This window comes from Panthera onca, chromosome C2, assembly GCF_046562875.1.
Source record: "Panthera onca isolate mPanOnc1 chromosome C2, mPanOnc1 haplotype 2, whole genome shotgun sequence".
Classification (NCBI taxonomy): domain Eukaryota; kingdom Metazoa; phylum Chordata; class Mammalia; order Carnivora; family Felidae; genus Panthera; species Panthera onca.
The window spans coordinates 49177149-49191227 of NC_138347.1; the positions used below are offsets into that span (position 1 = coordinate 49177149).

At 35.0% G+C, this 14079-nt stretch overlaps 1 protein-coding gene across 8 annotated transcripts in view; it reads right to left on the minus strand.

Annotated features, from left to right (window-relative positions):
- SENP7 (SUMO specific peptidase 7) overlaps positions 1–14079 on the minus strand; it is a 149219-nt gene that overhangs the window by 123706 nt on the left and 11434 nt on the right. For all 8 annotated transcript variants that reach the window (XM_060640149.3, XM_060640155.3, XM_060640152.3 and 5 more), the window contains one exon: positions 9223–9321. In XM_060640149.3, the coding sequence (XP_060496132.1) occupies positions 9223–9321 (99 nt within the window). The remainder of the gene's footprint in view (positions 1–9222; positions 9322–14079) is intronic.

Consider the following 14079-nt stretch of genomic DNA (forward strand, 5'->3'; position numbering starts at 1 on the left):
TCTCTCTCTCTCTCTCTCTGCTCCTACTCCACTTGTGCTCTCTCTCTGTCTCAAATAAACTTGAAAGAAAGAAAGAAAGAAAGAAAGAAAGAAAGAAAGAAAGAAAGAAAGAAAGAAACCAATGAAATTAAGAGTTGGTATTTTGAAAAGATAAACAAAATTGACAAACCTTTAGTTAAACTCACCAAGAAAAAAAAGAAAGAGACGTCAATAAATAAAACCGTAAGTGAAAGAGGAGACATTCCTAATGATACCACCAAACTACATAAGGTCCTAAGAGGTTACTACAAAAAATTACACAACAAACTAGACAACCTAGAAAAAATGAGTAAATTTCTAGAAACACAGCCTACCAAGACTGAATCATGAAGAAGCAGAAAATCTGATCAGACAATTACTAGTAAGATTGAATGAGTAATCAAAAACTCCCAAGAAACAAAAGTACAGGACAAGAGAACTTGTCTGGTAAAGTATACCAGACACTTAAATAATGATTATTACCAATTTTTCTTAATTTCCTCCAAAAAAGAGAAGAGGAATCACTCCCAAACTCATTTTATGAGGCCATCAATACCCTAATACCAAAATCAGACCAGTACACTCAAGAAAATTTCAGAGCAAAATATCTGATGAAAACAGACACAAAAATCCTCAACAAAATATTAGCAAACCCAATACAACCACAGAAAAGAATCATATACCATGATCAAATAGTATTTATTCCAGAGATGAAAGGAAGGTTCCAACATCCACAAGTCAATCAGTGTGAAATACCACATTAACAAAATAAAAGATGGAACATATGATCATCTCAAAAGATGCAGAAAAACCATCTGACAAATTCAACATCCATTCACAATAAAAACTCTCAGCAAAATAAATATATATGGAATGTACCTAAACATAATAAGACCATATATCACAAGATGACAGCTCCTATCATATTCAATCATGAAAAGTTCAAAGTATTTTCTCTAAAATCAGGAAAAAGACAAGGTTTCCAACTTCCCACACTTTTATTTAACAGAATACTAGAAGTCCTAACCAAATCTTGCATTAGGCATGCATGCATGCATAAAAATTTAATAACAACCAAATTAAAAAGAAGTAAAGTTGTCTCTATTCACAGACGACATGATGTAATACATAGAAAAGCTTAAAGGGGCACGTAGGTGACTCAGTTGGTTGGGCATACAACTCTTAATTTTAGCTCAGCTCATGATCTCACAGTTCGTGGGATTAAGCCCCATGTCAGCACAGGGCCTGCTTGGGATTCTCTCTCCCTCTCTCTCTCTGCCCCTCCCCAGCTCGCTCATACTCATGCTCTCTGTCCCTCATAATAAATAAGTAAACATAAAAAAAAAAGCTTAAAGATTCCACCAAAAACTGCTAAAACTAATCAACAAATTCAATAAAGTTTCAGGATACAAGATCACTATCCAAAAATCAATTTCATTTCCATATATTAACAACAAACTATCAGGGATATTAAGAAAACAATCCCATATATAAACCAAACAAAAAAAAAAAAAAAAAGAAAAGAAAAACCTAGGAATAAATTAAACCAAGATGAAAGTCCAATACAGTGAAAACTATAAGGCGCTGATTAAAGAAGCTGAAAAAGACATAAATGAAAAATATCCTGTGCTTATGGATTAGAAGAATATTGATAAAATGTCCACACTACTCAGAGAAATCTATAAATTCAATGCAATCCCTATCAACATTCCAACAGCATTTTTCACAGAAATAGAACAATCTTAAAATCTGTATGGAACAACAAAAGACTCCAAAAAGTAAAAGAAGTCTTTAAAAAGAAGAAAAATGCCAGAGGCATCATACTTCCTCATTTGAAACTATATTATAAAGCTATAGTAATCAAAACAGAATGGTACTGGCATAGAATGGTACACATACATCAATGGAGCAGAACAGAGCCCAGAAATAAACCCATGCATATATGTTCAATTAATATATAAGAAGAGCCAAAAATAACACAATGGGGAAAGAAGTCTATTCAATAAATGGTGCTGGGAAATAGTCATATGTGAAAGAATGAAACTGGATCGCTATCTTATACCATATACAAAAATCAACTCAAAATGGATTAAAGACTTAAACATAAGACCTAAAACCATAAAACTTCTAGAAGATGGTAAGGTCCTTAACAGTGGTCTTAGGAATGGTTTTTTGGATCTGAGATGTAGGCAAAGGCAACAAAGAAATAAGTAGGACTATATCAAACTAAAAAGCTTCTATACAGCAAAATGAAAAGGCAACGTACAGAATCTAAGAAATTATTTGAAAATCATATATCTAATAAGAGGTTAATATCCAAAATATTTAAAGAACTCATAAAACTCAGGGCACCTGTATGGCTCTGTCAATTCAGCATCCAACTCTTGATTTCGGCTCAGGTCATGACCTCACAGTTCCGTGAGTTTGAGCCCTACACTGGGCTCTGTGCTGATAGCAGATAGTCTCCCTCTCTCTCAGTCCCTCTCTAGCTCCCCACCCCTCTCAAAAATAAGTAAAAACAAACCCAAAAAAATTGAAAAATGGGCAGAGGGTCTGAATATTTTTCCAAAAAAGACATACAAATGAGCAATACCTACATGAAAAGCTGCTCAACATCACTAATCATCAATGCCTGTTAGAACAGCCATTATCATAAAGACATAGACATAACAAGTGCTGGCAAGGATGTGGAGAAAGCGGAATCTTTGTGCACTGCAAGTGGGAATGTAAACTGGTGCAACCACTAGGGAGAACAGTATAGAGGTTCCTCCAAAAAGTAAAAACAGAACTACCATATAATCCAGCAATTCCACTTCCACTTCTGGGTAGTTATCGTTAGGAAATGAAATCACCACTTCAAAAAGATATATGCAACCTCATGTTCATTTCAGCGTTATTTAAAATAGCTAAGACGGGGCGCCTGGGTGGCTCAGTCGGTTAAGCCTCCGACTTCAGCTCAGGTCATGATCTCGCGGTCCGTGAGTTCGAGCCCCGCGTCGGGCTCTGGGCTGATGGCTCGGAGCCTGGAGCCTGCTTCCGATTCTGTGTCTCCCTCTCTCTCTGCCCACCCCCCCCCCCGCCCCCGTTCATGCTCTCTGTCTCAAAAATAAACTTTAAAAAAAATAATAAAACAAAATAAAATAAAATAAAATAAAATAAAATAAAATAAAATAGCTAAGACATGGAAACAATATGTCCACCAATAGATGAATAAAGAAAATGTGGTATGCATACACAATGGAATATTATCCAACCATCAAAAAAAATCTTGCCATTTGCACAACATGGATGGACCTTGAGGGCATAAGGCTAAGTGAAATAAATCAGACCAAAAAAACAAATACTGTATGATCTCACTTATATGAAGAATCTGAAAAAAAAAAAAAATCTGAAGTTATAAAGAGAACAGATTTGTGGTTGCCAAAGGTGGGGAGTGGGCAAAGTGGGTGAAGGGGGTCAAAATGTACAAAGTTTTAGTTACAATATAAATAAGTCCTGGGAATGTAATATACAGCATGGTGACTTAATGATATTGGGAATGTAATACACAGTATGGTGACTTACTGATATTGATTGTTCATCTGAAAGTTACTAAGAGAGTAGATCTTAAAAGTCTCATCATAAGAAAACTGTGGCTATGTGTGGTGATGGATGTTAACTAAATTTACTGTGCTAAGCATTCTGCAATATATACATATACCAAATTATGTTGTATACCTAAAATCAGTACAATGTTATATGTCAGTTACATCTCAATACATAATAATATCAGTATTGACTCATCAATTGTAATAAATGTACTACACTAATGCAAAGATATTAATAAATGAAATTGTGTGGGGGTAACAGGGGAGGGGGAATTAAGGGGTTTATGGGTACTACCTGTACTATTCCTTCAATTTTTCTGTAAACCTAAAATTACTCTTAAAAAATAGATTCCGTTAATTTTAAAAAGCAAATAAACTGGGGCCACCTGGGTGGCTCAGTTGGTTAAGTATCCAACTTTGGCTCAGGTTATGATTTCACAGCTCAGGACATGATTTCACAGCTTGTAAGTTCGAGCCCCACATTAGGCTCCATGCTGACAGCTCAGAGCCTGGAGCCTGCTTCAAATTCAGTGTCTCCCTCTCTCTCTCTCTGCCCTCCCCTTCTCACACTCTTTCAAAAATAAATAAACATTTTTTACAAAGTAAATAAACTGTCAATACCAAGTGCTAAGAAAGATACAGAGCACCCAGAACTCTCCATACACTGCTGGTGGGAATGCAAAATCATAAAACCACTATGGTAATCAGTTTGGCAATTAAATATATACTTACCATATAATCCAGGATCCCACTCCTAAGTATTTACCCTAGAGAAATTAAAACTTATGCTCACAAAAAAAAAACATGTATGCAAATATGTATAGCAGCTTTATTCCCAATTGCCAAAAACCTAGAAACAACCCATATGTCAACGGCGGAAATAAATAAACTACTGACAAACACAAAAACATGAATGAATTTCTTTTTTTTTTTTTTTAATGTTTTATTTATTTTTGAGACAGAGAGAGACAGAGCATGAACAGGGGAGGGTCAGAGAGAGAGGGAAACACAGAATCTGAAACAGGCTCCAGGCTCTGAGCTGTCAGCACAGAGCCCAACACGGGGCTCGAACTCACGGACCGTGAAATCATGACCTGAGCCGAAGTCAGATGCCTAACCGACTGAGCCACCCAGGTGCCCCAAAACATGAATGAATTTCAATGGCATTATGCTGAGAGTAAAAGTCATTCTCAAAACATTACACATTCTATGATTCCATTTGTGTGACATTCTGGAAAATGTACAAGTATAGCTACAGAAAACAATGTTACCATGGGTGAAAACTGGAGCCAGAGAACAATTACATAGGGACAGCACCAGGGAATGTTTTGGACTGATAGAACTATGTATAGTATCTTCATTGTCATAATACTTCTATGAGCCTGTACAGAACTTGTAACTCAGAGCTGTACACTGAGAAAAAAACTATAAATACAAACACACACACACGCACGCACACCTTTATTATTGTGGTGATTGCAAAAGCATATACACTTGTCAAAATTCAAAAAGAATTAAAATGGATTAACTTAATTGTATATAAATTAATTCTCAATAAAATTTATTTTTTAAATTAAGGGCGAAAAAATTGAACACACACTTCACAAAAAAAGATATACAAAAGTCAATCAACGTATAAAATGTTTTAACGCCATTAGTCACCAGGAAAATGCAAATTAAAACCAAGTCCAAGGGCACCTGGGTGGCTTAGTCAGTTGAAGATCCAACTTTGCTTTCAGCTCAGGTCATGATCTCATAGTTGTGAGATCAAGCCCTGCATCGGCTCCACACTGCATGTGGAACCTGCTTAATATTCTCTCTTTCCCTCTCCCTCTGCTCCTCCCTGGTGTGTGCACATTCACACACTTGCTTTCTCTGTATATAAAAAAAAGGAAAAAAGTCCAAAAGTCTATCAACAGAATTAAATAAACTGTGTTATGGCCACATAATGGAGTATGATTTAGCAATAAAAAGTAACAAACCACTGATCGATGCAAAACAGGGATGAAATGCAACATTTTGCTGAGCAAAAGAAGCAAAGCACAAAAGAGTGTACGTTGTATGAACAGGCAAAACTATCCTACAGAAATAGAATTCAGAAAAGTGGTTGCTAGTAGTGGGCTAGGGACTGGGAGAGAGGAAAAGATAAGATACAATGGAAAGGGGCACAAACAACTCTCAAGGTTCATGACTGCTCTATTCCTCGGGAAACACTGCAACAGTGAACATCATTTCTCACACTGTAGGGAACTATTTTTGAGCAGGATTGGTTACATATGTCACATTAGTCAAACTTATTCAATTATATACCTAAGACCTGTGTAACCTATTTCATATCATTTTATCTCAATAAAAATCACAAACATGTAAATAAAGGAGTTAAAATTCTACTAAAGACTACGCAAGGTTATCTCTTTGTTGTTCATTGAAACCCTCTAAAAACAATTTTAAAAAGGGTGTGTGAGAGAAACAATAAAGCAAGATACTGGTACAGCCTCAAACTCTACAAACTATGAAGCATACTTAGCAAACGTTGTGAAATCTAAAGCAACAAGACAGCATGGCAATGCTGACACATGAGCCACTTCAAATCTCAAACAGGATACAGATTTCCGAAAAGTAACACTAACTTAAGGAAGACATCCAACTAGGGTGGGAAACTAGTCATGGGAAAAGAAAGTATGTCTCTGAAAGATCTTGTTTCACTCAGTGGGTTAGAAGAAACTAAATAAGAAATAAATGGTTAGTTTCTCAGGAAAAGGAGACTGCTGAAATAAAAAGTAAGGAAAAAGAGAAGACAGAAGACTATAACACAAACACTTAATATCCAAAGAGCTCTCAGGTGATCCACATCTACCTCTTGAAAGCCAAAAACTAAGGAAGACATGTATGACTGAAGGGTAAAGGAAAAAAAGCATTTAATAAGATACTGCTTAAGAAAACAAACCCAACAAAAAGCCTACGTCTACTTCCAAGAGGCAGTGTATGTGTGTGTGTGTGTGTGTGTGTGTGTGTGTGTATACTTAAAATTATATATAGTATATATAACATTTATTCCACAATAAATTCAATGTCCTAACAAAATACATACATGCAAAGTGACTAAATTTTCTTTAAAATTATGTTTTTTTCTTCCTATTAAATTGGCAACAATTTTACTGTGTGATAATATCCAGTGCCAGTAAGTTTCTAGCAAAATGGGAGCTTTCATTGGTGGCAATATAAATTAGTGCACAGTTTCTGTAAGACAATTTTGCAATGTTTATTAAAATTTAATATACAAATTCCCTTCAACCCAGTAATCCCACTCAAAAATAGTTTTCTACATATGAAAAATGATATTCAAAAAAAAAATGATGTTTGCTGCAGCACTGTTTCTATTAGCAAAACTCTGGAAACAATCTAATACCAGTGCACTAAGCAAATTATATATGGTGACAGATGGTTAACTACGCTTGTGGTGAGCACAGCAAAACATAAAGAGAAGCTGAATCACTATGCTGTACACTTGAAACTAATGTAATATTGTGTGACAACTATATTCAAAAAAATTTTTTAATTATAGTATTTTTATATTTTTAGAGTACTACAAAGCCAAAAAAAATAAAGGAAGTATATCTAAATGTGTTAAAATAGAAAAAAAATTTAAAAAATATTAAATGCAAACAAAGCACAGAACAGTGTAGATTTCATGATCCCTGTTCTGTAACAATCAAAAAATAATATAAATTATTATTTTTATGGGCATATGTATTTTTTTTTCTTGAAAGGAATGAAAAAAAGCTATTAATAGTGGTTGCCTTTAGGAAAAAGGAACAGAGAAAGATTCTTTAGTCTTTTCACCTGTACCTTTCTATACACCCCAAATTTTCTAACCTTACACAATTTCTTTTCTGTCAACAGAAGTCATCTTGACTCATTGATCATTTTTTATACAAAATACAAAAAAGAGAAACAAATGTATTATTTGATGATGTGAACTGAATTGTGCTCCCCATACCCATTCTATATGTTGAAGTCCTAACTGTCAAGACAACTGTTTGTGGAGATGGGCTCTTTACAAAGGTAATTAAGTTTAAATGAGGTCATAAGGGTAGGGACTTACTTAACCCAGGGATTAGTTTGCTTTTAAGAAGAGAAGCACCAGGATGTAGGTACACAGAAAAAAAGGTCATAGGCAGACACAGCAATAAGATGGCCATCTCTAAGCCAAGGAGAAAGGCAATAGAGAAATCAACCCTACCAGCACCTTGATCTTGGACTTCAGCCTCTAGAACTATTGGGAAATAAATTTCTGTTGAGCCACCCAGACCATGGTATTTTGCTACATGAGCCCTAGGAAATGAACACAGGCTCAAATGGATAAACTGGAAAATCTGAGAAAAATTCTATTTTTAAAAAGTGACCAGGCAACAGAAAAAAATATATATACTTAAAATGTGCCATCTTAAGAGTTATTCACAAAAGCTCCATAAAAATGCTTAATAGTGATAAAGTTAAAATTTATAATCAGAATATCTTCTAAAGTACAGTTGTGTCACATTTTAAAATATACCCTCTATAATTTACAAAACAAGAGCAAAAGAGCAAATGATTCTAATAAGCTTAGTATTCTTGTAAATTTAAAATACATTGTACAATAATGAGATTTAAATTTCAAGAAAACACTCATGCAAAATCAGGTATACTTAGATTTAAACTAAAGGAGACCCTAACTTCATCACTTCAACAAATACCAGAAATACACTAATTAAAAACTTGTGATTAAATAACACAAAAAACCCAAACAAGGACATATAAAAAAATGAAAACTCAATTTTATTAAAATATTTTAAACATCACCGGGCACCTGGGTGGCTCAGTCAGTTAAGCATCTGACTTCAGCTCAGGTCAGGATCTCACAGTTTGTGAGTTCAAGCCCCTTGTGGGGCTCTGTGCTAACAGCTCAGAGCCTGGAGCCTGCTTCAGATTCTGTGTTTTCCTTTCTCTCTGCCCTTCCCTGCTAGCACTCTGTCTCTCTTTCTCAAAAATAAATAAACACTGGGGCACCTGGGTGGCTCAGTCGGTTAAGTGTCCGACTTCAGCTCAGGTCATGATCTAATAGTTCGTGGGTTTGAGCCCCGCATCAGGCTCTGTGCTGACAGCTCAAAGCCTGGAGCCACTTTGGATTCTGTGTCTCCCTCTTTCTCTGCCCCTCCCCCACTCACACTCTTGTCTCTCTAATATAATTAAGCATTTAAAAAATTAAAAAATAGGGGCGCCTGGGTGGCGCAGTCGGTTAAGCGTCCGACTTCAGCCAGGTCACGATCTCGCGGTCCGTGAGTTTGAGCCCCGCGTCAGGCTCTGGGCTGATGGCTCGGAGCCTGGAGCCTGTTTCCGATTCTGTGTCTCCCTCTCCCTCTGCCCCTCCCCCGTTCATGCTCTGTCTCTCTCTGTCCCAAAAATAAATTAAAAAAATGTTGACAAAAAAAAAAAATAAAAAAAAAAAATAAAAAAAAAAAAATAAAAATAAAAAAATAAATAAAAAATTAAAAAATAAATAAACATTAAAAAATGTTTTAATATTTTCAACACACTAAATAATATTATGTACTTTAAAAAAATAGTTTTTATTTACCCCCTGCAAAGGGAGATCCCAGCGTTCTGAGCTTCTGAGTTTGGACAGTGATGACTGAACACGAACATCCTCTGATTTTGCATTTAACATCTTTGTTATCTGAAATCAGAATGAGAAAATAATTGATCTAACTGAGAAATAAATAAGAACTGAATCAGCTAACAGAATCATTATATTACCTGCGTTAATATTTTGCTATTAGTTTTTCAGTTTTTTTAAATAAGCTCAACACCTAATGTGAGGCTTTAACTCACGACCCTGAGATCAAGACTTGCATCGTGTACTGACTAAGCCAACCACATACCCCATTTTGCTATTAGTTTTAAATTCAGTGGTTAATTTATAGGTAGTTTAATATAATTTTATTCTAAAAACCTCTCATTCAGTATTAAGGTAGATAAATAAAGTATCACAATAGCTTCCTAACTATAGTTAGGCTTTGCCTAGTATGAGCAAGCCATACTATATTCTCTTACCTACAGTCTCTATCCCTTCTAATCTTTCAAATACTATCCCCGGAGTTCTTTAGTACACAAATCTAAATATGGCTACAATACTTAACATACAACAACCGCACCTACTACATACAGATAAAACTCTTAACAATCTGGGCTCTTTAACATCACCCACACATCACAAACTCTACATCCCACCACACTGTTTACTCAACCTCCTTCAAACACATCATATTATTTCATATCTCTAGACCTTTGTATGTACTGCTCCCTTTGTATGTATGTATGAAGAATGCCCTTCCCTCTACTTGTCCCTTATAAAACACTTCAGATTCTGCTCAAAATTTGTCTCCTATCCACACAACTGTCACTCCCAAACCAAGGCATTCCTTTCTCTGGGTATTAGTAGTTGGTTCATTTTTATTACACTATTTATATTACATGTATCATACTATATTATAAATATTTGTCTATATGTCCATCTTCTTCTCCAGGCTATGGAGGTCCTTAAGCAGAGGACCTTAACTTAGTCACCTTTAGATCTCTGAAGTGTATGGCTCATGTATGCTGTATAAACAAATGAATGTATGGATTACAACCACAAGTTTGAAATCATTTGTTTAGAATTTAAATACCTTAAATTTCACATTAAGAGAAAGTTATAAATGATAGTTAAGCATCAAATTCAGCCTACAAAATATAACATAATAAGTACTATATCAACTACATCCATTAGCAATCCATAAAATGATTTCAGTGAGAGTAAAGTGTAAGTCATGAGAACACAGTAAATTTGAACAAAGGTTATCGCAACCCTTATTTCACAGCAATCTGAGTTGATCCTCCAAGGCACTAATAACTTCTTAATTACTTATACCTAATCTGTATAAAAAGGTACCTATTTTTATGTTTTCATCTGCAAAAAACAATATTATCTCTAAGTCATTTCCTTCATATTCTTAATTAGGGAACAACAATTGCTTCCTCAAAGGGTAACGATAAGGTCTTCAGGCTGTTCACACCCATGGATTCGTTGTGAGCAGGTTATTTAGCCTATATTGGATAATGTGGCATATTATATTTTTCCCAAAATGGCCACACCAATATTCCACATTCCACATGCTCTTCTCACAATGTGACAATGACAGTCCTCCAACATCAGGTGCAGTTTACGTTCCTTCCCCTTGAATCTGGGCAGACCTGTGACTTCCAAGGCTAGATCATTAAAGGTAATACTTATATTGCTTCAGCCTGGCTTTTGCATGCTTCTGTGTTCTCTCTTCCTTCCTCTCTTTTTTTTCCTCCCTTTCCCTCAATACACATTCCTCAGGAGACCTGAGCCAATAGAAAAAAATCTTGGACACCCTTAAGCCACTATACTGGAAACATCGAAAAAGAAATAAATCTACACCATGATACTGAGTTTTCTCAGCACAGGAATCAAGATAAGTGAGTGAGCAAGCCTTCAAAGTGATCAAAGGCCCTGACCTCCAAGCCAACCTACCTAACTCGCAAGTGAAAAAAAGAAAAGTTATCTCCAATTGAACCATGCCCAGACTGCAGATTCCTGAATAAAATAAGTTCAAACTACTAAGTTTGGGGTAAGTAGTTGCATGGCCCTTATAATAACCTAAAAAGTTGCCCAGTTCAGGGAAACAATCAACAGAACTAGAAGGCAACCTATGGAATGGGAGAAGATATTTCTGAAATACTTATTTGATAAAGGGTTAGTATCCAAAATCTATAAAGAACTTATCAAACTCAACACCCCAAAAACAAATAATCCAGTGAACTATTGCGAAGAAGACATAAACAGGCACTATTCCCAAGGAGACATCCAGATGGCTAACATGAAAAGATGCTCAACATCACTCATCAGGGAAATCCAAATCAAAACCACAATGAGATACTACCTCACACCGGTCAAAATGGCTAAAATTAACAATTCAAGAAACAACATATGTTGGCAAGGATGTAGCAAAAAGGGAATCCTCTTACACTGTTGGTGGGAATGCAAACTGGTATAGCCACTCTGGAAAACAGTATGGAGGTTCCTCAAAAAATTAAAAATAGAACTACCCTACGAACCAGCAACTGCTCTACTGGGTATTTATCCAAGGGATACAGGTATGCTGTTTCAAAGGGACACGTGCACCCCATGTTTATAGCAGCACTATCAACAATAGCCAAAGTATGGAAAGAGCCCAAATGTCCATCGACTGATAAGCGGATGAAGAAGATGCGGGGTATATACAAAAAGGAATAATACTTGGCAATCAAAAAGAATGAAATCTTGCCATTTGCAACAATGTGGATGCAGCTGGAGTGTATTACACTAAGCAAAATAAGTCAATCAGAGAAAGACAAATATTATACAATTTTACTCATCTGTGGAATTTAAGAAACAAAACAGATGAGCATAGAAAAAAGGAAGTAAAAATAAGTTAAAAATAGGGAGGCAAACCATAAGAGACTTTTTTTTTTCATAAGAGACTTAAATAGTGAGAGCAAAATGAGGGTTGCTGGAGGGGAAAGGGGAAGGAAATGGGCTAAATGGGTGATGGGCATTAAGAAGGGCACTTGTTGGGATGAGCACTGGGTGTTATATGTAGGTGATAAATCACTAAACTCTACTCCTGAAACCAATACTACACTATATGTTAACTACCTTGGATATTAAAAAAAAAAAGAAAGAAAGAAAAAAAAGTTACCCAGTTCAAACTTGTAGGACAGTAACTAAAATTTAGAAAAGTACTGTGTATTCTGTAAAATTAGTTTCTTATAAAATACTGCTGATGTCTTCTGTAGAAGATTTTATATTCTTTTTCCACAGTAACTTGTTTTCAATCATTTTACCTATGAATGGCTTATACTCAGTATCAATGAATTATTTACCCTAATAAATATTTATGTATACTTCCATTAGGACAGACACAAAATATAATTTAACCTATATTCAAAAAGGGCAGTTCTTGGGGCACATGGGAGCTCAGTTGGTTAAGCATCTGACTTCCTGATTCCAGCTCAGGTCATTATCTTATGGTTTGTGAGACTGAGCCCGTGACAGGCTCTACACTGACACTGTGCAGCCCACTTAGGATTCTCCTCTCCCTCTCTCTCTGCCCTTCCCCTGCTCATTCTTTCTCTCTCTCTCTCTCTCTCTCTCTCTCTCAAAAATAAACAAACATTAAAAGAAAAAGGGCAGTTCTCTATTCCCTCCAAAGTATAGACACATGAAATACGGATATTTATTAAAACTCTATAAACTAGCATTAAAAGCTTTGAAAATAAAAGTATATATAAATATTTATGAAAAGGGATATAGACCACATATTATTTTAATATAGAAAAACTAGAAATAATAAAAGAACAATAATACAAAATTATGGCAAAATTAAACCAAGTAAGATACTATTCAGTTGTTATTAAATAACATGTTCCAGAAAATTAATGATATTAAGAAATTATTTTGGGGGAGCCTGACTGCCTCAGTCAGAAAAGCATGCAACTCCTGATCTCAGGGTCATGAGTTTGAGCCCTACTCAAACTGGGTGGAGAGATTACCAAAAAAAAAATAAACTTTAAAAAAAAAAAGAAATTATTTCAAATAAAATAAGTATAAAAGAAAAACACAGATTCAGAATGATCTTTCTTTATAAGGCAAAAAAAAAAAATCCATGAATAGAAATAAAATGTGAAAGGCTGTACATAACAATGTTTGACAGTGATTATCTCTAGTGAGATAAGAGATGAATTTTATTTTCATTTTTGTGTTTTCCTAGCTTCCAAATGTTTTGATAGGAATACAATGCAACTGTTAAAGGTAAGGGAAAAAATATTAATATTTAAAGCTCCAGAAAAGCCTCTGCTGTAGCTTCCTGATTAATAAATTATAGATTTAAATCTCTCACACTAATATTGTATACAAGCATAGGACAAGCAGATTTCAGGTACAACTAACTACTGTCAGTTTTTTCCATGCTCACTTTTTTCTTAATGACTGATAAAAAAATAATGTAAGCCTTTTTGCAACAACTTGATCTAGTCTTACACAAATTTTAATCATGGTCTCAGCTGTGTACAACCAATAAAGATTCTAAGCTATTCATGATTCTATAAAGCATACATTATAATTCCATTTACAAGAATCAGAAGGAACTCCTAACACTCTCAAGTATTTCAACAGGCTTCTAATAAAGATTCAAATTTAAACTTTTAAGGCAAAAATGGGTTCTAAATCTCCTTCCCTTCACATTACACTTAAATATATCAATAGAACTCTAATAACTTCCCCAAAACAAAGCTCAAGAACATTTATTTTACTTACTAATGTTCAAATGTAATACTAAACAAGCTCTTCAGCAGATCAAGTCATGTAGTCACCTTCAGGTTCATTCTATAC